The sequence below is a fragment of the Erithacus rubecula genome (genome assembly GCF_903797595.1).
Source record: "Erithacus rubecula genome assembly, chromosome: 2".
NCBI classification, from domain to species: Eukaryota; Metazoa; Chordata; class Aves; order Passeriformes; family Muscicapidae; genus Erithacus; species Erithacus rubecula.
The window spans coordinates 56,067,787-56,094,662 of record NC_136685.1 but is presented as its reverse complement, the minus strand read 5'-3'; the positions used below and the strand labels follow the sequence as shown (position 1 = coordinate 56,094,662).

At 38.7% G+C, this 26,876-nt stretch overlaps 1 protein-coding gene across 1 annotated transcript in view; it reads left to right on the top strand.

Annotated features, from left to right (window-relative positions):
- The window catches only part of SYNE1 (spectrin repeat containing nuclear envelope protein 1), a 283,485-nt gene extending 261,048 nt beyond the window's left edge, over positions 1-22,437 (top strand). The window contains exons 134-147 of the mRNA XM_079330874.1: positions 342-524; positions 920-1,057; positions 1,796-1,987; positions 2,844-3,174; positions 4,017-4,085; positions 5,994-6,136; positions 6,939-7,065; positions 8,231-8,442; positions 9,898-10,098; positions 10,430-10,558; positions 10,925-11,137; positions 12,124-12,213; positions 14,028-14,086; positions 20,043-22,437. Coding sequence (XP_079187000.1) covers positions 342-524; positions 920-1,057; positions 1,796-1,987; positions 2,844-3,174; positions 4,017-4,085; positions 5,994-6,136; positions 6,939-7,065; positions 8,231-8,442; positions 9,898-10,098; positions 10,430-10,558; positions 10,925-11,137; positions 12,124-12,213; positions 14,028-14,086; positions 20,043-20,283 — 2,328 coding nt within the window. The 3' untranslated portion in view covers positions 20,284-22,437. The remainder of the gene's footprint in view (positions 1-341; positions 525-919; positions 1,058-1,795; positions 1,988-2,843; positions 3,175-4,016; positions 4,086-5,993; positions 6,137-6,938; positions 7,066-8,230; positions 8,443-9,897; positions 10,099-10,429; positions 10,559-10,924; positions 11,138-12,123; positions 12,214-14,027; positions 14,087-20,042) is intronic.
- The last annotated feature ends 4,439 nt before the right edge of the window (positions 22,438-26,876 follow it).

The following is a 26,876-nucleotide window of genomic DNA, read 5'->3' as shown; positions in this document are numbered from 1 at the left end:
TTCAAAAGTATATAATTTGACAGAAAGAAGAGGCTTTTTTTTGGTACTGATTTTGCCTTTGTAATGGATATTCATGTTGCAATTTCTCATTCAGTGAACCATATCAGATTTATAAATGGTTTTGGATGGGTTTTTTTTTGGTTTTTTGGTTTTGCTTTTTTTAATCAGAAGACAGCTTCTCTATAGGGTAGCCCTCAGGAGATGTTTGCAACTAGTGGAATTTATTGGCTGACATGAGTCAGAAGGCAGGAGAAGGGTCGAAATAAGGCACGAGATCTATATATGTATCCTGATTTCAGTAATTAAAATTCTGAAGGTGTCTTTTTTCCATGCTGCTTTAGGCTTTCCAGAGACAAGTGCATGAGAGCCTGACTCAGCTGGAGCTGATCAATAAGCAGTACCGGCGCCTGGCGCGGGAGAACCGCACCGACTCCGACGGCAGCCTCAAGCAGATGGTTCACGAGGGGAACCAGAGATGGGACAATTTACAGAAGAGAGTCACCTCCATCCTGCGCAGGCTAAAAGTATTTTTCCACTTTTAAGACTTCAATATCACTATTCTAGTTGTGAATCAAGGGTACTTCAGCAGCTTTCAGTTTAATGCATTTGCACAGTGTTCCTCTTTGGAAGAGGAAGGAAGGTCATTGGTTCACTTAGTCAAAAGTAACCAAAGTATAGGCTTGGTGACATCAAACACTACCTTCCTCACAGAAGATAACTTTCATAGCTAATTTTTCAGCTAATTGCAACTCTAGATGGTGTTACTTGAAAAGGAACCTTATAAAGCATGTAGGAAGTGAAAGAAGAGGTGTACTAAGTTTAAATAGTATTCAATAGGGATGAAAGTTATTTCCCTACTATTGTTGGGGGTTTTCATGTTTCTGGTAATTTTATGCCACTCAATTTTTCCACCCTCCAGCATTTTATTGGCCAGCGTGAGGAGTTTGAAACAGCACGTGACAGTATCCTGGTATGGCTAACAGAGATGGACCTGCAGCTGACCAACATTGAGCATTTCTCAGAGTGTGATGTCCAAGCAAAAATAAAGCAACTTAAGGTAAAGAATGATTGTGTAGTTACAGAAGGAGGGGTGAAAGAAGGGAGAAAAAAAAAAGAAAGCCATGCATGGTGGGAAAATAATTTTAAGAAACATTATGTAGAAATGCAGCCTGATATGGTTGCTTTACTTGTAGGCTGAGACTTCAACCTCAACATTTATGAGTTATGTCAGATTTCAGTATGTACTTCTTGTCAAAAGAGAAGATTCTTGATCTGTGAAAAATGTAAAAAGAAAAACCAGGGGTGATAGTGTACATTCCCTCATCAAAATAGGAAATATTAATAAAAATATTTATGTAAGGTCTCCATTACTCTAATATCTAATCATTACTATGCTTCTCAACCATTTCTGCATCAGAAAACTCCTTGTCTGGAGAGAAAAATGCCAAATATCACATTATCCAAAATTCCACTGTGCTAGGTTTAGCATCTTAATTCATTCTAGACATTTGGTCATTGGCATGGCTTGTTTAGAGAAGAACTTACTTTCCAAATTCAACAAGTAAGGAATGAGATGGTAAGCCATGAAGAATCACTGGTTTTGGCTTGAAAGACTGTGGAATGCTAAATTTAATTTAATTGCTCATCGTTACTCATGACAAGAGTATTTGGCATAATCCCTGTTTCATACCCACACCATTCTTTCTGTAAAACTCTTTAAGACTTGCATCTTTAATTGCCCAGGTTGTTGTCATGTTTATTTTGTGAATAAAGAAAGGGCTTTTCTTTTACACAGGCTTTCCAGCAAGAAATTTCTCTGAACAACAACAAAATTGAGCAGATAATTGTGCAAGGTGAGCAACTCATTGAGAAAAGTGAGCCCCTGGATGCAGCTGTGATTGAGGAAGAACTCGATGAGCTGCGTCGTTACTGCCAAGAGGTCTTTGGGCGTGTGGAGCGCTATCACAAGAAACTTATCCGCCTACCTGTGTGTATATTTACTCATGTTTTTACTTGTTTGGTCCATTGCCATTTTACAAATGTAAGAATGAGGAAAGATGTTGAAATGAAACCTAAGTAACTTCTCAAAAGTCCTGTGGTTAAATTTTGTTGCAACACTGACCATCTGCCCTCCCTTCCATTACATGCTTCTTGTGTCCAGTTCAGAGAGCGAACAGATGGGATCTGGAATTTCTGTAAATCATCATGAAAATGCCTGCAATTTGGAGATTTATAAAGCTTTATTCATGGGAGTAGCACTGTGGTACTGGTCATAAGACCATCTCCCTATGCTGTCAGATAGTTTGACTGGCAGCATAGGGACTTGGGACTTATTAGAAGAGACAGAAATTTGTCTCCAGAATTGACAACAAGCTCAAAAGTGTAAGAGGAAAACAAAAGGAGAAAGTGAAAATAATACAATTTTTGGTAGCTCACATCCTACTGAAAGAAAATAATACAATCCAGGGGTTTCAAAGTATGAAATAATACAATAACAATACTCATGATAAAGATCACTTATGCCTTCTATTAATCGATTCCACATGTTTTTCTAACAATATTTGCATTGAAGTAACACCAGTAAAAATCTGGCAATATTTGCCTTACGTGACACTTTATGTGCTTCAAGTAATTAAAATTAGCTGGCACTTTGATCTGCTTTGTTGTTATGGTTTTTTAGTACACCTTAAAAATAATGAAGGGAAAGTGCAAAAGGAAATGTGGAAAATGAAAACCCCACCATTGTACCTGTCACCTAATGCTGCTTTATTCCACTGACCCAGGCTGACCATGCAGTGCCTCTGCACGTTTCACTGATGCTTCTGTTTGCATTATGCTTCTAGCTAACAGATGACGAGCACGACCTCTCTGACAGAGAGGTGGATCTGGATGAATCAGCAGATCTCTCTGACATACGCTGGCATGACAAATCTGCGGACAGCGTTCTGTCCCCGCACCCCTCTTCCAACCTTTCGCTGCCTCTTTCCCAGCCGCTGAGGAGCGAGCGATCGGGGCGAGACACCCCTGCGAGCGTGGACTCCATCCCCCTGGAGTGGGACCACGACTACGACCTTAGCAGGGACCTGGAGACAGCCGTCTCACGGGCACTGCACTCGGAAGAAGAGGGAGGACAAGAGAAAGACTTCTACCTGCGAGGAGCAGCCGGCATAGCAGGTATGGTGGCGGACTGAGTGCTGTGTTTTCCCGAGGAAAAAAGAAGCAAATGTTGTATGTGCAATTGTGTGGCCAAGATTCTCATGGAAATGTACGTTAAATAGTCCCTGATGAGTTTAAATAGTGTTTCCTAAGTGATCTCAGTGGCCCTCTGGCCTTAGAGACGGTGATGGAGATTCCTGGATGATGAGAGCCTTGGAAAATGCTGGCGTACATGATATGGCAGAGAATTGGCCGTGTATCTGTGCATGAGACCTGCCAGATGGGATATGTCATCTGTAACAGCCTTGTGTGCTAAGTTGTTCTGACTAAGAGAAACTATACTGGATATGGCAAAAAGTGCAGAACAAGCTAATGAAGAAATGCTGCGGGAGAGACCCACAGAGAAAATCATAGCTTAAGTAAATCCCAACTCTGCCCTGATGCAGGCAAGACTCCAGCAAATGAGTGTTTAGTCAGAGGTGGAATCTTATGTCTTGTTCTCCAGTGAAGTTGGAAATCCATTCTAAGTGTTCTTTGTGTAATAAATCTTAACAAGTGAGAGTGCCCAAACTGAGCTAGTTGTGGCATAAGACATACAATGAAATACACTCTGATCTTCTGGCTGTCTTCTGCTTTCCAAGTCATTTTCCAGGTCATTGCAGGAAAGTGTGAGATTTGCCTGGATCTTAAAGAGACTTTATATCAGCCTCACTGTGTTTCAGTCTTCAACTTTTTCCTTCTCCAGAGAGAATGTTTGCTTTCGGAACAGTTTATTTAATCCATCCTGTGAAAAGGACTCCTGCTGTAAGGAGACAGCCATTGCCGAACCATGAATTCAGATTGTGCTTTTATTTTTTCAGATGTAGAGATCCCTGAAACTCTTGAGGCCTATGTAACACTCACAGAAAACGCCCTCAAAAATATCTCTGGTAGGCATCATAAAAGTCTAAGCATAGCCAGATGCAAATACCATGGTGCACAAGCATAACTTCTTTGTCTTCTCCTAGCACCTGCTATCTTTTCACAACTTACAAGTTAAATATTTCTTACATGGTAGCATTGGCATATTAACTTTGAAGTATCCTCCTGCTTTACTGCTGTGCTTAAAGGTACCACTGGGGACATGGAAGAATCAATGATGTCTGAAATATTATCCCTCCCACCTTGTCTAACTAAAATAAATTGATCTGATTGGTCTTTTTTCTCTGATGTCTATCAGCTGGGCTAAATACATTAATCTTATGGCAGAAGGAAAGGGTACGGAGCAATTCCTAATTTTTCAGGTTTGCTTTTTTTTTTTTTTTTTTTTTTTTTTCTTTTAACACAGCCACATCTTGGATTATAATGCAGATATAAACTTTTAGGTTGGTTGTTATTTCATATGATCAAAATGTCAAGTTGAGTTGTCTTTATCTTAGTTGCATATATTGGAAAATTATTTTCTTTTCTTATTGCACAAGATTAAACCTTCTCTCTCATTTGTTCAATGACTCTCTTGGAGAAAATAGAAGTGTTTGCAAATCCCTTTTCTCATGATTTCACAGTTTTTCTTTTCTTAAATAATGTCTTCATGGCAAAAAGCAAACAATTAAAATATTAGTGTCTGTGACACAAGCCTCAGCTCATTTTTATTTGCTCCCCAAATTAGTTAAATAATATTATTGATTAAGAATATAAGTAATAGCAGTACTTATGGAAAAAGTGTGTTTAGTTTTCTGACACATGAACATTTTTTCGAAGTAATGAGCAAAAAACAGTGTTGAGCACTTTGTCCTGTCCATTTGGTGTGAGGTGGTGTTATATATGAAAAAGATTAATCATCTAAGAGGCTCCATTTTCTGTAATTAGGTGGACAGAAGGCTCTCTATTCATGTTTTTAATTGTGTCTTTATGAATAAATTCAAACTGTCTTTGTAAACAGATGGAAATTAGGCGCAGTGATAGAATATGGATAAGAGGGATCTCATGTGGTCCTCCAGTCTGCAGCCAGCTTCATATTAGAATTGTCTGTAGCTAATTTATATCACAAAATTCAGCTGATCACTATAAGGAAACTACAAGTTAGCCCTGCTTCAAAAACATTGATGTTAGTTCCCAATGGCTTGAATGAATAATAGCATCTTGCAGATATGTTAAGCATGTTCTTTTTCAAGTATATAATTTGAAAAATGCTATAAAATTTGCTATTTAGTGTGGTTGCCCAAAGCAGTCACAGAACATTTGCTGCTGGCCTCCAAGATGCCCAGCCATCTCTGGATTTTGACAATATAACAGTATTTGTATGCCACTTTTAGTCTCTAAAATTTTGCACAAATAGGATCCTTTCATGGAAATGCAAATTCTACTACTTTTTAGAGGGGAAAAATAATACAAAGAGAAATGAAGCTACCAAAATTTCACATGGATTTAGATCATACAAATGAAGATACGGGTTACATGGTTTTATTTGACAGTGTTTGTGAAAGGGATCAAGGTGTTTCCCAAAATCAGTGAGGTTAGAGTATGCTTCACTGAGAACTTTCTCTTTAAAAGACAAGGACAATATGGTGGAAAAGTCACTTCAGAATAATTTTCAGGCCTAGTTTAAACTGTGGACTCTTCAATAGTATTCTAATGACAAGCTTGAACATTGGTATCATCTTCTGAATGTTGCTAACACTGTCTAACGTAACCAGTTATCACTTAGCTTTGACGTTGTACAACTCATACTGCTGCCACCACGTTTCTTCTGCACTGTCTAATCTAAAGAGTGTTCCTAATATTCTCTCTGCCTGGGCAAGAAAAAATAAACTTTGGAAAAGTAGGAGTTACAGTCGCAGTTTTTGGTTTTGGTACAGGTGAACCGGGTGCCCTGGAAGCACATATCCGACAGCTGGACAAGGCCTTGGACACCAGTCGCTTCCAGATCCAGCAAACAGAGAACATCATCCGCAGCAAGACACCTACAGGACCAGAGCTGGATTCCACTTACAAAGGATATGTGCGTGTGCTCTGGAACCTGAGCTTAGCTTAGCCCCTGAAGGAAATGCAGCTGCTTCAGCAGAGCAGCAAGCTGTAACTGCTTCTCAGGCTCACTCGTGTGGCTACTACCCTCAACCACGTGCTATTGCTCTTTATCTTATTTGTGTGTTTACAATAGCATAAGATTAGAAGAACACGACTGTAAGGAATTTATTTTCCTATTTTGCAGATGTCTAGAAGTACTTTCTCACACGTGCTGTTATCCATCTAATGATGATATCTGTGTTTGAAATCCTCTGCTTTTAAAAGAAGGTTTTATAACTTCAGGCATAGTATTAATATAGCTAATGAATTGTGAACATGCATCAAGCAAGCAAGAATGGAATCCCTGATTAAAAAGATTTTTCTCAGAGAGAAAATCTCTCTCTAAGCCATTCAAATAATTTTATTAAGGACAGAATTTAAAAATTAGCTGCTTGGTTGCATAGTAATATCTTCACATTTAGGTTCATTTTCTTTTTCAATCTTCTAGTGTCTTTGCCATAGTGTATTACAATTTAGAAAAAGGGCACCTAAGTCATCTAAAGCAATTTGGCATAATAGTGCTAAATCATTTCTGTATAACTTATAATTTAGGCCTTTACCATTTGCATATACCTTTTCTGTAGTATCAGGGCAGGTTGCTAAAATAGTACATCTTTTTCTTCATGCTTACACTTTCAAAAATTTCTGGAAATTGCATTGCAATTTTCACTGTCCATACAGTTAGTCCTGTACAGTGCATATTGAAAAGGATTTTTTAAATTTTTTTTTTAACACAGATGAAACTGCTAGGTGAATGCAGTGGAAGCATAGACTCAGTAAGAAGGCTTGGATATAAACTGAAGGAGGAAGAGGAAAAATTTTCGGGACTCATTAACATGAACAGTACTGAAACACAAACAGCTGGTAAGTAACACGTAGTTCATTTGATGAGCGGCAATTATGGAAAACAGCAAACATGCAGGGCTTTTCTGAATAAACACTTGGTATTATTTGCTGGCATATATATTTATATAACTGTCTGTTACCTGTTCTCTTTAAGATCTTTTAATAGGAATTTTAAGGAATAATAAGTATTCCCTGTGTATCCCATATGAATGTTTAGGCATATGAGTCCATTTTAAGAACCCCTTCATATCATGAGACATAATCCTAAGCCTTTCAGGAGGTCCCTGTGGATACAATGGCTGTGGATGCAATGTGTTTTTTGTTGTAAGATTTCTCATGAAAAACGTTGCTTATATTGCTGTACAAAACATGTAGGTCTGAATTTGTTTCTTCTAACATTAGCTTTCACCTCTAAGATTATCTGCCTACGATAAAGAAATTTATTTTCACCTGCTAGAAGTATTCACCTGACTAATTTAAAGCATCAGGTGTAGAACAAGAGATTCTATTGTGAAACATGGATTTCCAGAGACTATAAAGGCATCATTCCATTCTTAGCTTGACAAGATATGCTACCTATAAAGTCTCTTAATTTGTTTTGGGTTTTATTTGTAAATTTTAAGTTGATAGAATGATACAACTTGTTCTACTGCTTTAACATTTCATGATAACTAGCAAGAAGAAATAGCCCCTCATTTATTTCCTGCTAGTGCTGCTGTTTATCCAATGCATCATCAGTACCTAAGGCAAGTGTAGTGAGGTGTGGGCATTAAACTGTGATAGGCACAACTACCAAAGAAAATAATAAATATGTGTGGTAAGTTAGATATATCCATATTTCTTATCTCGTTTGCACTGGTCTGGTAATTTGAGATGTCTTTTTTTACCTCCATAATCTGTTTTAGAGAAATGCACGTATCAGCTTAATTCTACTCATAGAAGTCTGACACAAAGCAAAAAAACATTGCCTGTTCACTGGAATCATCCAGGTTCTTCATTCTTTTACTCCAACACCACTTTCTTCAATCTAACTTAGCTTTTAAAGTGATTGGTATTTGTGACTTAGATTTTTTAAGGAGCATCTTTTTGTCCCGAACAGAATTCAATTTATGTGATTGTGTGCGTGTGTGTAGCTAGTAGGGGTTTTTTTGGCTTTTGTTGAATTTGGTGTTTGCAATTCCAGGTGTAATTGAAAGATGGGAATTAATCCAGGCTCAAGCTCTAAGCAAGGAGTTGAGGATGAAGCAGAACCTTCAGCAATGGCAGCAGTTCAACTCCGACCTAAATAGCATCTGGGCTTGGTTGGGAGAAACTGAAGAGGAACTGGAGAAGCTCCACCGCCTTGATCTCAGCACTGACATACAAACTATTGAGAGCAGAATTAAAAAACTGAAAGTGAGTTTTATTTCTCTTTTCCATGAGTTACCTTCTAAAGCTGAGTGCAGCAACTATGTTGAAGAGGTTGCTAGTAATTCCAGCTGGTTTTCCCCACATAGTAGGCTGCTGCTGATAAAGTCACTTCAGAAATTGATTTTCTAAATCACCTTTTGGAAGGAAAACATACCACTGGCTGTACAAATGGTATAGTGGCAATTCTGTAATTCCAGAATGTACAGATAACTCCTGATGACACACAAATTGATGAAATTTTTTAAAAGTGCAAGGTTAGATCAATTCTCTTCTACTCAATTTGGTAACAAAATAGCTGCTTTAAAAGAAATGCCTCAATGAGACATTATTACTTGGTTTGGAAGAACAAGGAGTCCAAAGAGGTTGTAACCTGTCACCAGTGCAACATAGGAAAAATTTTATGCCCCTTTGCAACATTTCTTTTCTTCTCAGATGCATCAAGATCCGAATGCTACTTTTCATCTCAGGGGCAAGAGGATCTGAATGTTACTTTTTCATCTCTTGTATATTTCACAGCTATAAAGATCTGCAAATCTGGTGGTCCACAACCTCACATTCAGTTACTAGTACCTTAAAAGCTTGGGCATGAAAATATTGCACCCAGTGTCAAAATGCACTGTGCTTCGTGCCAGGGCTGAGGTGATCAGATAGTAAAGGCTGTTTCCGGCAGTGATCCATGTCAATGCTCATCTTCACTGTAATCCAAATATAGCTGCCATAAGCACTGCAAAGGTTACTGTGACATCGTGCTTTTAAGTAAATGCTGTAAAGGAGGCGAAAAACAGGGCATTTCATAAGAAATCTGTTCTTATCTCACCCTCTCTTGGAACGCCCATTAGTACCAAAAGAAGTGGGGTTTCTTTTGTGACTTCCAATGTAAGCAAATCAGAATTTTTATACAAGTTGTGCTTCTATAAATTGAAATTCTTTATATTCTGTGTATATTTTTGTTTCTCTCAGTAAAAGCTTTTATTTTAAAATACTCGTGACAGCAGTTTCCACTTGAAAATATGTCGGTTTTTGTGATTGTCAGCAAAACTGAGAAGTGAGGGCAAAAGTTTTATTGTGAGCTAAAATAGAGCTGTGCTACATCTTTAAATTTTGTTGGACCTACTTTGTCTTTAAAATATCTGAAACATGAGCCAGATCTTTAAAATCCAACTCTGACTGCAAGCTTTTAAGACTTTACAAGTTTAATTGGGTTGCTCTTGTTTATGTTCACAGTAAAATGTTAGTAGATGTTAAAGAGCAAACATTTGCAAAGTCACAGAGTGAGCCCAGAAGTGTCATATCCAGTGTAAAGAGACTGTTACAATATGGTACCTTTCAGCAACTGCTGATGGCAAATCATTGCAGTCTTGGTGCCTTCTCTGCTTCATGTTTCTGAAAGTCGCGATTTACCAATTTCCATTCTTTCTTCCCCTTTGTCTCACCTTCAAGGAGCTGCAGAAAGCGATTGATAACCGCAAAGCCATCATCCTGTCCATCAACCTGTGCAGCTCGGAGTTCACTCAGTCTGACAGCGAGGAGAGCAGGAGGCTCCAGGAGCGCCTGTCTCAGATGAACGTGCGCTGGGAGCACGTGTGCAGCATGATCGAGGACTGGCGCAGCTCCTTGCAGGACGCATTAATACAGTGCCAGGTCTGTACTGCGCCTATCTTGAATTGTCAGCAGCCCACACGCTGAAAATATAAACCATTCAGTTACCTGGTGTGCTCACAGTCCATCTGAAACTTGCCCAAATACAGCTTTGGCATGTTTTTCTCAAGGGTGCACCTGCGCTACCTGAAACATGTAACGGCCCAAAATTGACAAAATTTGTCATTTCTGGAGTAGTATTCTAATATTCTATTGTGTACTTATTGGAAGTTATTTTGTTCAGCTAATAGAATGTATCAGAGGATAAATTAAAAACCTGAATTTGACTAGAATGCTTTGCTACCCTGTTAAAACCATGATTCATCATTTGCAGGATTTCCATGAACTGAGCCATGGTTTGCTGCTTTGGTTGGAGAATATTGACAGAAGAAAAAATGAGATTGTGCCCATCAATCCAAACCAGGACTCAGAAATTCTGCAGGATCATCACAGACTTCTGATGGTAGGATTATAATCACACCTTTCTCTCCCAAAACACATCACCAGAAAAACATCTAATCAGATTTATCTTTCTCATGAGGGTTAGCACTGTACATTGTGTGCTAACACAGAGCTGTGGGACCAGTGTCAGTGACTGAATTTACCTTGGTGGGGAACACCACTCACTTTCTTTAATAACACAACATCTGATTTTAAATCTCAGGTGACTACTAGGCTGCTGTATATCTTTCTGTCAAAATAGAAATTTGTATTGCGTCTGTTTTTTTCCATTTCTTTAATTTAAAATGTTGAGTTTTGAGAGTTTTACTTTTTTGCTTTTTTTTTTTTGACTGCTATTAAAAAAATTTGATGCTTGCCTTGGCAACAGCAAATCAGACGTGAACTTCTGGAGTCTCAGTTGAAGGTGGCATCACTGCAAGATATGTCTTGCCAATTGCTAGTCAATGCTGAAGGCAAGGATTGTCTTGAAGCCAAAGAAAAGGTACATGTCATTGGAAACAGGCTGAAGCTCCTCTTGAAAGAGGTTACACATCATATTAAAGACCTAGAGAAAATTCTAGACATTTCAAGTAGTCAACTGGTAAGTCACGTATTTTTATTCCTTTCTGTTCACTGAGCATGTTTGCTGCTGTTTCAACTGCCTTTCTCTGATCATTGCTATTGGCTGTTCTATTTCTGTGGTTTGCAGTGCCTATAAAGATGGAACATGTAATCTTGAATATCATAAAGTAATCTTAAACTTCATCATGTAAATATCTCTTCTGATATGGGGGGAGGGGTAGTTAAATTCAGTATTTTTTTTCTATTTGGTGTAGTGATAATTACTGAACTTCTTGTTTACCCTGCTATTACTGAATCAGTCAACTGGCAAAGTATATGAGATAATTATTCCAGTAGCAGTACTGAAAATTGTAGTATGTCAGTTGTCACTGGAAATGAAGTTAATGCGCACTCTGTCAAAGAGAGAAAAAAAAAAAGCATAAAATAAAATCTATACTAAGGTAAGGAGTCTCTTATATGTGCTTCTTAGGCTTTGAGCTATAGTCCAAACCTTTTCAAGTTATTGTGCATCTCAGGTGTTTGAGAGGGACTTACACATATGTCTGCCAGCAGTGACAGATACAGAGTAAAGATTTCAAGGATCTCCTTTAGTTCACTTTTTTTAAGGACTTGGATTAGCAGAGTGCTTAAAGCACAAGAACTCAGCTCTTCTCTCATTCTAGTGTATTTCTGCCCGTTTAATTAAAATCTTTGTAGTACCAAACTCTTCTTGAAATTCTGAGCCAGTAAAGAACAAGTGGTTTTTCCCCTGTATTGACTTTGGTGAAAAATGTGTCACCTAAACAAATGAAGTTTTAATTACTATTTGCTTTTCTTTTCCTTTAGGACTGACAGAGAAAACATGTAATGCCTTAGTCTTTTAAAATTTGGTAACAAAATTTAGCTGCTTTATTTTATTTGCCTTGGAAATAACTCTGCTGGAATTTCACTCAGGGTAATTTTTGTAGTTTGCTTACCTGTGCAGCTATTTGTGTATTTCTGAGCTCCGTTCCTTCTGAACTTTAGGAATTGTCCTCATGGTCTTCCGATGAATTAGACACATCAGGCTCAGTGAGTCCTGTATCTGGAAGAAGCACTCCAAGCAGACAGAGAACGGTAATTTCATGTAATTTATTTTCTTCCACCTCTTGGGTGGGAGCTATAGATATCTACAGCAGTTCTAGCCACCTGGAAGTCACCCCTTCTCACTTGTTAGGAAAGGAAATGGCATAAACCAAAAGCAAAACACAGCTGCTTTCCCCAACCCTGCTGCATATCCCATCCTGCATGAAATCAGAAGTGGTAAATACTATCTGAAGCCAGGGCTGTCAGTGTGGTTGGTTTACCATGGTATGGCATGTCGTGTCTCTTGTATTTTGCTCTAGTGATGGCAGCACCTCAAAGTCTGGTCTTGTCTGGTACAATCAGTCCTCCGTTTCTGTTTGGCCTTCTCTTCAGAGCTGCTTCATCAAGAATCTCAATAAGTTATTTTGTCATTTCTGATGCAGGTTGCAGATGGTCTTATTGAGACTTTGGATGAATGGCTAAGTAGAGCTGAAGGGCACAAAACATTGTTCAAACCAGCTAGTTGTGCAGGACCTAATCAATGGCTATGGTGGCAACTCTGGAGTTGTCCATTTACATCGCTGGCACAAAATTCAAGAAATATAGCAGTACATGCCTAGTACTTAACACTTCCATACTCTGAGCCCAAATTGGAACTGCAATTATTTTGTCTTTTTCTGCAAATCTATTGGTTGATTAATTTGCTTTTTTTCCTTAGTTCTTAAGACAATCAGATTGGTTTGGTTTTATTTTGTTTTGTTTTTCCATTTGCACTTTTTTGTAAAGCCTCTGGGTTCTGTCTTGATAAATTTATGGCTCTTGAAATTTATTTATTTTTTTAAATTTTTGTTTACATTCACTAGTTTCCTTTTAGATGCTAGTATGAGAATGTAAAGGAATACTGGCTTTTCCAAAGGAGAAAGAATATAAACCCTAACATTTTGTTTTATAATTCAATGGTTTTTATCTTTTAAATTTAAACCTAAATAATTTCTAAAAACTCTGATATCACAGATGTAACTGAAGCTTGCCTGACCATTACAGGAAATTGAGAAGTATTTTACCATAAATCTTTGTCTAGAGAGCATGTAGAACTGTGATAGGTTCACAGGTCTCATCTTAATATTTAATAAGGATTTTTCTGTCTCTAATTTGTTGCTGTTCATGTACATGATAACTTTTTTCCATTTTTTTTCTTCATAATTCATAGCTAAGTTGTATGATTCCTTGGGTCTAATTTTCAAACTTCTGGATTCTGTACCCACACAATTTTGAAGACTAAAGTGATACTTTTTAGAATTTCACTGCCAAATATGCTAAATAAATACAAATACAAAAGAAATATGATCAGGATTATAAACATCTAACTGCATTAAATAATCCAGCAAATAGCTGTGAGTACAATAATGTGCCTACAGTTATTTGGCCTTCAAAATCGTGGGGTGGAGAAGAGGCAAAACATGTCAAAGGAGGGTCTTGGACCTTTTCTCCTTGACAATGTAATTTTTTCTTCATGTGCATTTTTAAATCCATTGTAATAAGATAGCATCTATTTCATATTAAAAATATTTGAACTAGATTTCTAGAGACTTTTTTTAAAACCCAGAGCTACTGTTCATAAACATGATGTCTAAGCTGTTATTTTTGAGTTCCCTGTGTATGTTCCAATAATTTTCATACTCAGCTTGGTGCAAAGAAAAGCCAGTTTCCTTGGTTCGTGGGTATTGGTCATTTCATTTGATTTTTCTTTTTTTTTTTTTTTATGTTTCCTTTGCTGCACTTTTAATTTAATTTCATCAGTAGCTTGTCTTTATTTGCCTGGACTGAACATTCTTCTTTCTTTACCCCCTGTTCATTGCAAACAGCCACGGGGCAAATGTAGTCTCTCACAGCCTGGACCCTCTGTCAGCAGTCCACATAGCAGGTACCTTATTCTCCTGGTTTCCACACTCTGTTCTAGAACAACAAGAGGATGATAGAAATTGGCCGTGATTCCTCTCAGTCCCACTGACTCTATCAGGTGGTCAGGACTAAAAAGTGGTAATTTCCCTATTGTTAATTGTTTGGCAAAAGGGACTTTCAATTGCTTCAAATTTTTTGTTCAATAGAGATACAAGTTATTCCTTGGGCATCTGCAGCTTTTGCTTCACAGAAATCCCATGTACTCAACATTTCTCATATGCCTGATGAGGGTGAGTGTGTGTTTGCACTCATGTTATTTAATGATTATTTTACTTTGTTGTGATTTAAGAGGAATGCTAGCAAGTTCATGGCAAACACTTTCTATCATCCTCTTTACCTCTAGATATTAAATTAAGGCAGGTAATAGGCCAATATCTTATTCTAGAATTCACAAAACCCACAGATCTGGATGAGACATACTAACATCTTTTTATTTATTTATTTACTTATTTATTTATTCCTTTTTTTTTTTTTTTTCCCCTCTGAAAAGTTTTGTTCAGTTTGTGGGTTTTCAGTACGTTAGACTCAGAACTAAAAGTCAGAATCTGAGACTCCTGAGAGTCGGGATCCCCTTCTCTCCCCTGCTCAGACGACTGCAGTATGACATGCTAGCGTTGCCTTGGCTGGCCCGGCGCTCGCATCCCTGCCCTGCTCCGGGAGCACACCGCCCCATCTCTGTCTGACCAGTAGAGAGCAGGCTTGCAGCTGCAGCTTCTTGCATTCCACGGTGTCTCCAGCAGCCTGTCATCCCTGCAGCTAACAGTGCTTCTGCATTCCTGTTGTTGTCAGTGTGATGTGTGTACCTTCGCTCTTTCACTGATCCGTTTACTGGCCTCTACAATTGCGAAGTTAAAAAAAAAAACAAAAAAGCAAATGAGCAAGCCAACGTGTGTAAAGAGGGCATCTTTTTCTATTTCAGTGTCTTGCACACTGCTAAAATAATCAGAGAGTGTGATATTAAATCTAATAATAAACCTCATTTAGCCTAAATCTCATTTATTGTCTGCATATCAAAATTTGACTGATTTGCTTTTAAAATAGCTCCTGTTAGAGTCAAAGATTTTATGTTGGAAAGAAGAAAACGCAAAATTAAGTAATTTTTTAAAAAAATAACTTCTGTTAGAGTCAAAGAAAGAAGTGAACACTAAATTTACTACAGTGATTGAGACACAAACAAGCAGACAAGAAAAATACCTTAAGAGTATTATTTTTTTCATGAGCAAATCAAGACTTTATTCTCATTATAAATGAAGTAAAGAGCAAAACTACTTACCATGTAGATATGCAGTTACTATATAGATAAACAGTTCTTTTAAAAATTTTGCTTTATATCTGTAGTTAGGGACTGTGAGTAAAGTGGCATAGTTGTAAAACTGTGTAACAAATAGAACAAGTATCCGTTACTGCTTCCACATGCATTGCACTAAGAAGCTGCCTACTTTTAAGGATATTTTTTCTTCTGAAACAAAAGGAAACCATATAGAAAATAGGGGGTATAGTAAACTCCATCTTTCTGTCTGATGGAGAAGTAATTATTCAGCTCCATCCTGCTATGAAGTTTGGTGTTTTGTTTCTCATAGGGAGGAAAAAAAGGGAGGAGAGGGGCTTTACTCTGCAGCCACCAACAGTGAGGAGGAGGGGGCGATGTCTTTCACAGATCAGCATGCTTGCACTAGCACCATTGTACTCCAGGAACACATTGTGTGTGCTTTTCCACTCTCCTGTGTAGTCAAACCACTTCTGCCAGCCTTCTGAGGTTTCTGGTTGTAGGTGTGAGCCCCTGGCTCTAAGAGCAGCTAGCAATGCTTTGCAGCTTTGAGATCAACCCCTGTTGTAGCACTGGCATTGCTGAGGCACCTTTCAGATCAAGGCTTTCCAGCACTGTTTATTAACACATCTTGTAGCAGCACCACACAATGTTCAATTTGTCATTCAGACAAGCATGGAATACGAATGAGTCACTGCTGAATAGGAAGCTTAATCAAATGCGCAAGCCAGACAGGTTGTGGTTGATGTATAATGTGGTTTTAACTGATAATGCGGTACAAGCTGTCACTGTGTGCTTTAATATTTTGACATGCCTCTGATCAGAGTACTTTGTGTTTGATCTTGCACTGGATCAGCAAACCCTGTTAGGGTTTAGTATAAAGGAGAAATAAAGTCAATCCTAAAAGGTTTAGCACACAAGAAGTTGTGAAGGAAAGTTCATCTAAAAAATTAGAGGGGCCATGTTTTGAGTATAAAAATTATCATATCACTTCACCTTCTCCATTATCATCACAAAAAGACAGGCATATATAGTGTGATGCTAAGCAAGGTACAGGATTAAACTAGACATTGCATTGTGGATTTAACTAGACTCTCATCCAAGCAGTGCTAGTAGTCGTGCTAGGTGGGAAAGCAAATCCAAGAAGCAATTTCTCTTTCTTCATCAGTTTAATGGAGCTGTCATAAGCGCACACCTGGATCTCTGCCTGTGAATTTTTTTAAGTGATTAAAATGTTAAAAGATTAAAATAGTGGTTCAGTTTGCTCAGGGGTGTTTACATTGTCTCTCTTGAGCAGCTCTATTCAAGTCTTGGTGCCACAGTGCCAACCTCCATTTCCTGCTCTCCCCAGACTTCCCCAAATGACTAGTGGATCTTTAAAGGTCACTTACTGTTCCTAGAGCGGACCAAACCACATCACTCTTTGTAACTTTGCCCACAAAATGATATTCATGGCTACACAGTAGCTCAAACACAAGGCTTGGGTTTGGCTTGCCATGATTCTTTTCCCAGTTATCTCCCTTGCTCTTACTTAGTGCTTGGTACACAAATATCATATACAACTGCTGCTTCTTAAACTTACTGGATTCACCCACTTTTTCTCTGTGCAAGAACTGAATCCTGTCTGGTAATTGCAAAGACCTTCAGCACCTGTCATCATGGAGATGAAATTTACTTTTATTATATTTTATGCAATAGTCTTTTAATAAAGATATTAAATTAAGGCTCATTCTTGATTAACTGCAGTGAATGCCATCCTACTAGGCCAGCAGTGCCTCTTTCAATGTAAGCCTGTTTTCCACATTCCATTAGTCACTTAGCATTAAATTCACTTTATTTATTTCTATCAGCTTCAGTGGAATGATGAATTCCTTTTTGGAAGCTTTCAGATGCTTACTGCATACAGATTGGTTACATCAACCATATTTTCCTTGGGAAAAAAGTAGCAATCATCTTTACAAAAAGGTTCCCCCCTGAGATGAAATTAAAGTTCACTTTGACCATCCTATCTATAGCCTAGCAAATTAGCTTCTCCCCTGTTGAAATGCTTAGAGAAGAGTTCCAATACCACTGACATTACTCTCAAAGTAAGGGTAGCTCTTGCTTGCACTTAGGTTAGTACATAAGATTTCTTGACTTGAAGAAGCTTGCTGTTGGCCAGGACTGCAGCTGTGCTTCCCTCTTTCATCTACTAAGTAGGAATTGTGTACTGGAGTGAGTAGCAGATGGCACTACCTCTTTCCCTGCTCACAGTGTGACCAATGATGGAGCAGCCAGAAGAGACAGCTAGAGCAAGCTCAAGAACAGAAATTACATTTTTCTCCAAAGTGGCACACAGTACATCAGCTTTCCCTTCTCCTGCCAGAGTAAATAGGTGTTCTGTCCTTAAAAATAGTGAGCTTTTTTTTTTTTTTTATTAACAATGTATATTTTTAACCATCTCTCCTTACAAAATCTATTAAACACTCTAAGCTGACCCATTCAATTTTTCAGCCAATTATGTAGATTGCAGAGGTGTATCTGTCATAAACACAGGCAGTACAGCAAACTTTTTATAACTCCCCCTCTGAAGATGTTTTTGTAACATATCATTATTTACTTGTTAATTGTTTCTATGCAGTATTACTCTTCAATACCCTACTCCACTGCAGAAAAAATGGTAAAGTTTATGTTCCTTTTGAGATCAGCCATGCAAGCTTACATTACAATTTCTTTTTGGGAAACACAAAGCAAGAAGTCCCAGATTGTGCTGCTAAAAGCAGAGGTAAAAGAAAAGAAAAACCAGGTATTAACTTTGCTCCCTTTTAATTTAGCTTTTTTGGAAATTCCCCTTATGACATCCAGTGTTGAAAACAACACTTTGCTCACTATCAAACACCAGTTAGCAACTGCAGAAATGTGGTCTTTCTTTATTTGGATTAACAACATTTATACAATGGGAGCCTTGTAAATAGGTAAGCTGTGCAATCAAATGCTTGGAAGGTAATTAAGCACTCCTTGTTCCCTTGGTTCCTGCCTCAGTCCATTAACTTTCTGTCTTGGTATTCTCAGACAGTAGAAGTCCTGATCTAATTGAGCTTTAATGTGGAATGCTCTGATGCTGTTTAATGTGCCTTAATATCCTTTCAATACCTTCTTTATATTATGTGATCCTATGTTATGTGATAAGCAGCTTTCCATCTGGGCTACAATAATGTGGATTCAGACCACACAAGATCTGATGTTTTGATCATCATTGCTTCCTGGAATACTTAGTTCCAAGCTAATAATTTAGCATATCTGTAAATTAGTGTTTATGTATCTCTTGGTCATCTGAACTTTACCAAATTTGCCTGACTTTGTTGAAGTCCTCACCATGGGGTGGTGTACATATATGAACAAGAAAATAAAATAATCTCAAGCACTGAAATAATTATTTTCTGAACATGTGGGAAGAGAATCCTTGCTAAGCCTGGCATTGTTTTGAAGGTGATATTTTTGGTTTTGGATGCCTCCCCACACAGATTCAGATTTATCAGGAGACAGGATCAAAAGAACAAGGGGAAGTCAATGAAACACTGAGGAACCAGCACCACCCCATCCTTACTTTACTGCAGCCAATAAGCCTGATTACCCTTGTCTCCTTATCAGAATTATCTCTTAAACTCTAGGAAAGCATAGGTTTTCTGAGACCTCATGATCATAGCAACCAGGCAAATGTATTATAGCAGCCCATCTGAGACAAAACTCGTGACCTAATGTCCTAATAGCAGAGTTCTTGAAGCAAGTTACTTGAGGGCTCTGAGTTCTTCCATTTCTGGCTTCTGCTGAAAGACAGTATTTTCCCATGCCATTTAATTAGGACACTCAGTCAGATTTAATCTTTCCTAGTCACTCTTTTCAGCTCTTGACAGTTTCAGTAAAAAAGAAAAATGTGAAATTTATGTCTATATCTTTCATTAAAGTAATGAAATTAATTTTTAAGTGTTCTTGGGAAATATTTGTGTTAGACCTCTCCTGCCTCATAGACATGTGATAGGTATGTGTCATTTCAAGTCAGATCCATCAACATAAGGGAGAAAATCTCTTGGAAGGTGATGATGTCAAGTCAGTTGAGCAGATATATGTTACTTGCTGATTCTGTGCAAGATTCAAAACACAATGTGCTTTGGAGAAAATAAGACTCCATTACCTGTATATTGGTTTATTGATTGACAAAATCATGTAACTGAATCTCAATGCATTGTACCTTCATGGATATCTTATACATAAACAAATGTAGAAACTGCTGCAAATCCAATGCAACTGGCCATTTTAAAAAGGAAGGCCCACCTTTTTAGACAGCATGCCTTGAACAAATATGGCAGGTATGGCCCAACTTTCGTTTTTCCCCTGCTTTAAGTGGAGAGTATTCCCCATAAATGACAAAGAGGCCATGGGGTCACAAAGCCCCTTCTGTTGTGATCATTTGGTGTTTTCCTACGCAGTCTAGAAATCCGAGGTCTCTTAAGAGTGTTAGGGAAGAAGCATGTTCACTGAAAAATACCTCTGCAGTTGTCAGTCAAAGTCTGTGCAAACTGTGAATTGCCCTTCAGGGAAGGTTGAGTGCCCGAGGGCAGCCTCTGCTGCAGCAATGTTGTAGTGTGTTCAACTGCCCGTGTTCTTTTCCCAGGTCCACAAGAGGTGGCTCAGGTTCCTCCCGTTCTGAGGCTGGGCCAGCCTGGCAGTGTCCGTCCTTCCTGCTGCGAGTCCTCAGAGCCGCTCTGCCGCTCCAGCTGCTGCTGCTGCTGCTGATCGGGCTGGCCTGCCTGGTGCCCATGACCGAGGAGGATTACAGCTGTGCTATGGCAAACAACTTTGCCCGCTCTTTCCACCCCATGCTAAAATACATGAATGGGCCTCCTCCCTTGTGAAGGGGAGCTGTGAGACCTTGCTGGAGTGCTGGCTGGGAGCAAGGTGGTTTTAAAGGGTGACAGGGCTCAGCGTGGCAGCTTTACCTGTCTGCTGCGGCCACATCTTTCTCTGCTGGCACTCGGCTGGGAAGGCGTCACTGTATCAGTATCAAACTGCACAACGTATTACTGAGTAGCATCATTTCAATACTCGCATCCTGGGTACTGAGGAGGATGCAGTGTGTGTGAGGGAAACCTCTTCTGTACAGCTTTTGGGATCTTTTAGCCACTTTATATCCAGGTCATTGCCCTGTACTATGCATAGCCAAGGACTTGATACTGTAGATCCTTTCCTGTGTGCTGCTCTAAATGACCCATTAGCCAGTCTTTGTTAATACCCTCTCAGTATCTACAGTATACAAAATAACCAATGCTTAAGGAATTTTAGAGCGTTTGTAACATACAATTTTAAAGAATCTTGTATGGCAATGTATTATTCCCTGTGGTTTCTGTTTCAGGCATGGTGTTCTAACTTTTGCTTTGGATGCACAAGGTGTAAATCTGAGAAGCACTTTTTTAAGGTTTAAAAAAAAAAATGGATGTAATAAATAAGATTGCAGAAGTTTTTATGAGGAAAAAATGTTGAATGTCAAGTTGAAAAACAAAGAACATATTTATGTATGTACAGTTTGCTAAGCCAAGTTTTGTTTGTATTGATTTCTTTGCATTTATTATAGATACCATAAAATATTTTGTCTACGTGCTTTTTAATGACAACTATGGAATTCTCTAAGTTTAGAATGAGGTATGTATGGTATAAAAAATAGAAGACATCCATATGCTGCACTTCAAAAAAGAATTAAAAAATTCTGTAACAAATTAATGGCATTAGGTATATATTTGAATGACAAGATCTGGAAAATGACAACTGGCTGAATACATGGGAAAGTATCACATTAGGAGTTGTGCTAATTTTGAAAGCAGTACATGTTTTGGATTAATGATTCATCACTTCAGGTTATTCTTTTTTTCAAGCTGCTTCTTGAAGTGTTCTCTCCCTTGTGTGGGGTTTTTTTTCTGTCTCTGTGCATGCATTCATGTGCAACCTTTGACAATTGGAGTTGTACCAATCTATACCGAAATGGATTTTTTCCTGTGGGTATACTGGAAACTTCCTAATATTTTCCATAGCGACTCAATACCAAGATAGATATTTATGTTTTACCCATCATTATTTTAGTGGAATAGGCCCAAATTAAAAGCATAAATAGCAGAAAAAGAGAACAAATTGGAAACTCATTAACTTTCCAGAACTATTGCAAAAAACTTGCAGTCTACTCAGTGTCACTCTGCCCAGCTTATCAGTCAGAACTCAACTTTGAAATAACAAGATTCTTCTCAATTATGGAAAAAATACAGAGCATGGCTCTAAGTTACTACTCTTTAATAAGTTTGGGGGATTTGAAGCCATGACACACATAATGTGATTTTTTCTTATGAGTTAAGTGTTTTTGTTTCGAATATATTGGTTTGCATGATAGAAATAAGATGGCCAGAAAAAACTACAAGCACATTAGTTGCTGTTATGCAAAATTATTTTTTGGCATGTCATCTTTTGAGCTGTTGTGACGAGAGGGTGGTCAGAGGTAGAGAGCCACAAGATGAACTCCAGCATTTGGAAGAGCCAAAGCAAAGCTTCCTTTTCAGATAAGTGTAGCATTAACATTTTTGTGAAAAGGATTTTGTATGCTCACAAAATATTTTCAGTATCTGAGACACAAGTCTGGACTGACACAAGTATGTGTTCTTTTCAAGGCTGAGTTTCTTTTATTGCTATTCAGAAGTTATGCTAGGCTAGATTAGTATTCATAATCACTCATTCTTAATAGACAAAGATAAGGAATACACATTTGGGCTACAAGGAAGAGCTGTTACTTGCAAAAGTCCTGATATACTACATTAAAATTGACCCCTTCTCTCTTTTCTGATATTATTCTCTTTGGTGACAAAATGGTCTTTAATCAAGGGTAATCAGTGCACCTACATGAATAATTCAGTAGTTGCTACATCTATTAGTCTAGGTCTGTGCATGCTTTAGACATCCTTTCATCAGTCATTCTCTGGATCTGCTGGTTAATTTTTTGTGAAAGATATTTTTGTTTTCTTAGAAATAAACACTGTAAAGGGAAAAAAAAAGACTCATTTAGGGAGACATAAATGAACCTCACTGTCTCCTATTTTCCAGGAAGTAAAGAATGTGGAAGATCACATCATCAAGTGTCAATAGCCCTTTCAAATTCAGTGCATTTTTGGCTGATGATTACCTGCAGGACACACATGCACTCTCCTCTGCCTTGCTGATGAACTGGTGGACAGTGTCTCTGCTATGCTTTGCTTCCTTCCAGCTGTTTCAAAGTAAAGTTGCTTGTGTCCATACCTTCAAGCTCTTATCTGTAGCCATAGATCTGACTATCAGTGTACTGACTGTCGATGTAGAGACCTGGTTTTTGCCCCCAGGGGATCTGCTCACACAAAGCAGTCCTTCCAATGACCAGTAAACTCTCTACAATGCCTGTGAATAAGGCAGCCCCAGATGGTGATAGAGACCATTAGAAAAAGATCACAGATAGGAAAAATGCCTGTTTGTAAATGCTAAATTTCCTATTCCTTCCAGGACAGGGATGTCAGTCTGTAAGCTGATGTGTCAAGGGAATCTCAGGCAATTTGTGTCACCAGGTTAGAGGGTCCTTTGAATGCCACTTAGAAGTTGCTGCTTTTGGTACTTTAAGCCTCAACTCAAAATCAGCATCAGACCAGTTAAAGTGGTTTGAGCAACGTGCTCCTAAAAAAGGAATTCTAGCCATTACAACTTCATGTGTCATTTTACAGAGCTGGATCTTCATCCTAAAAACTGACACTAAGAAGGCAAAATATAAGTGGGCAAGCTCTTCTCAAGTCCTATCCCAAGATCACCAGTGACTCAGAGGTCTAGCTTGAGTTGCAAATCCCCATGAAATATCAACATATGCATTTATCACCACAGCAGGAACCAGCTTAAAGGGGCCAACTGTGGGGGAGGAAAAACACACCCAGAAGGCTGTCAAGTATTGCAGCCAGTGGCACTAGCCAGCTTGGCAGCCTGGGCATCATTCTCATCCTGATAATGGGATGCTAAAACTCTCTAAGCAGTGCACTAGTTAAAGTCTGAGATGCCCTGCCTCTGTGATAAACCTGCAACCCAACACCTCTCCTCTTTCTGAAACATCATCTACTTGAGCTCCGCAAACACAAGGGCTGATTTCTGGTCATGCACATAGAGCCTTGGCTGCAAGGCATGAGGAAAGGCAGCAGAGGAGCTGCCAAAATCTAGATCTGTATTGAAATTGTGTGTTCAGGCATAGAGAAAATAGACTATGCCCCTTGGGGAGCTCAGGTTACAACTATGGTGTATTTTTTTCCCTTTTTGTACTGTAGATAAATGCAGTAGCTTCTGTAGAGGTGTAATCATTCCCCCAGCTTGACATACCTTGCAACTCTGAACTTTGCTTATTGGTTTGTAATCACCTCAGAGCTAGTGAGTGCTTAAAGATAACTGGTTGCTCAGTGTCTCCAGACTGTAGTATCAAGGCACTGTGTCATTATCTTGTATTGATGGTAGTGAAAAATAATGAGCACACTCTGGACTCCCTGCATCTCTTCATGGAGTTTCATTTGTGGACCATGCTTTGCAAAGTCTGAAGGCATCTTGTAAAGTGATATTTAGAGACATCTGACAATGTTAGGAGTACAAATGATCTCAACTTGACAGAAGTAGTGTGCCCTTATTCCTCATAGCTGTGAGCATGATGATACCCATTACCTATTCCCCACCCTGCTCCAGCAGCAGAAACAGCTTCTTTCTGCAACACATTATTAGTTCCTCACCACTGGTTTGCCACCCTTCCAGCTTTGTGAACACCTGCAGTATTGCTCTCTAATTCCTTAGAATATTTTTCTGCATCTGGCTATTGAAGGAGAACAAAGATGCTGGGCTTGCTTGTGATCAGTCATCCCTGGCCCTCAGTCTTGTGTTATTTGTGGTCGAGAGATCTGTTTACAACTGATAGCATCTCTCAACATGCTCATCATCATCATCATGTGCATCTGAGTAGATGTGTGTCTGTTCAAAGGCATAACAGATCCTGGCTCACAGCCTTCAATCTAGAGATGCTATCAAGACTTAGCAACTGTAGGAGGATTCTGAGAAATAAGTCAAGGAGAAAAAATGTAGATTCTAAAGCAGTAGAAACCACTGATCTGCTCTCTTTCTGGCATTTATATTTTATTTGGTGTTTGAAGCAATGGATTATGGAAAGGAAAAAGGCAGTTTTGATCTAAGCTGGGTGATTTGGCAGCAGTCAAATGCAAAATCCATCTAAAGCAGTATTTGTCTAAATTGAGGGGGAAAAGGAGAGTGCAGGGAGGGGTCTTTTGGTTTGTGTGTGTTTATAGGCACAGAGTTCCCCACATAAGGGAACTTGTCTGGGTACTTTGTTCAAGTCAGAATTAGTTTAAAGACCTTAGACACAGCAAATGGATTTGATCACAGTGAGGTCTGATTAACATAGGCACATGTAAATTTTTGGAAAGACAGGATGCTTTAGGAAAGCATTGCCCATTTCTTGTATCAAAGGTGTCCTTGGTGAGGGGGAAGAGATGCACTAGAGAGCTCTTCTGGTCAGGTATCATGCAGATGTGGATGTAGTTTCCCTACAGGTTATTCAGATCAGGGTTTTTTTGTTTTCTGGCATGTTGTAATTCCTGGGAGACTGCGATTATGGATGTTGTAATGGTGGGTTTTTCCATTCCTGTGTTTTTGGAAAGGATGTTTTAAAAAACAGCTGGAATTAAACCTACCAGAGTCCACTTTTTTATGTAAGTGCTCACAAGGCTGGGAGAAGTGGGACAATTCATAGCTGTAGTATTTTCTTTAGAAACAATTAAAAATTTGTCTGGGGAGCTCTCCTGGCCATAGAGCTGTAGGTTAAAACATGGTTGCAATTTTGACTCCTTTGCTAAACTTGAAGCATGGTAGGCAGGTGTGCAGACTATGGGGGGCAAGGGGAGAAAAAAGGAGTGGAAGAAAGCATGATGCTGTAGCATTTCGGCTGAGATAGATAGATAGAAACAAGACATTTTTGAGCTGTAATTTCTTTTCCTATTTTCAGATTTAATGTAAGCTAAAAAATTAATCCCGTAAGGGCAGGCTGGAATTCAATCTTTCCTGCTTTCATATTAATGCCTAAACTTTCAAGCTTTTGTGTGCCCTGACTCTTAACACAGAATGGACAGCACTCTTTGCTCATCTCTGGAGTATAACATATTTGTGCATCTTTCCATACAAGACACAAGTTCTGAAGAGGTGACTGAAAAGAAAAATACTTGCTTCTTGTCAGATACATTTTTGTCTTAGAGGGTGGCATTCAGTCTTTATCTGTAGAGAAGCTAAGATAAAGAGAAGCTAAGAAAAGCTAAAACCTTTGTCCCAAAAGTGTTGAAAAATATGGCTAAAAAATGCCCTCCTTTCCTCACATGCACATTTTTCATTGTTTAAAATGGTAACATTCTGAAGTTGTGCACAATGTGTAGGAATGGACGACAGCAGGAGATAAATTTCATATCACCTGTGTGGCTGCAGAAATGAAGACATTAGCAGAATGACACCCTAAATACTGCAGCTCAGAGTTCTTAAAGGGACATGAGAGCTGGTTAGCCTTGTTCCTGCTGAGATAAGTGCCAAATGTTATTATTTTGATGGTCGATTTTCCTGAAGACTTCATGACCATTTTTACACTTGAGCCTCTGTGTCTGCAGGATGCCATGGTGAATGGTAGTAATTGGAGCCTGGCTGGGCATAAGAAAAAACACATACGCTGTGCCCTTCCCTGGGCATTCTTTCTGTGTGAGCACTCTGATGAGTGCTATTTTATATGTTTGGATTTTCCTCTCCACTGTGTGGGTGGTGGAGACAAGCAGTGTAATGCAGAGGAAGGAGATGTAAAACTTTTCCAGCCTAAGAAACTGCTGCTTCATGGGGCTTTTAACGTTGCACTATCTGGATAGGAAAAAAAATTTGCATCATTTAATTTTGAGGAATAAGCATGGCCAAAAGGCTTTTAATGAGGGAGGATGCCCCACTGATTAAAAAAACCCAAGGCTTTAGCCCATGAAAAAGCTGTTATCACTGCATTATGAGGATTGCATGAACTAACAGAAAAGAAAAGCAGTGAAATATGTTCTTGCATTATGCCTTAACTATGTCATACCCTTTTAATTAGTTTAATAGAATAAAATATGCTGGAACAAGAGGTGAGGCATCACTTACATGTCAGCTAGGAGAGAAGGGGGCGTGGGGGTTGCCAATGTCTGGCTGTGTGCATCTATATAGGATTCCCTGGGGGAGCTGCTCTGTAAGGTGTATGTGCAGTGAGGGAAGTGTGCAATCCTTCTCTCATTCAAATTGTTATAATTTTTGCAGAAGTAAGTATCTTCAGACTATATCTGTACAGTTTTTCACTTAGGAGTGTCATATTTTTGATTTTGCAGGAATATCCTCCTATCTAGCTGCTTTTTTA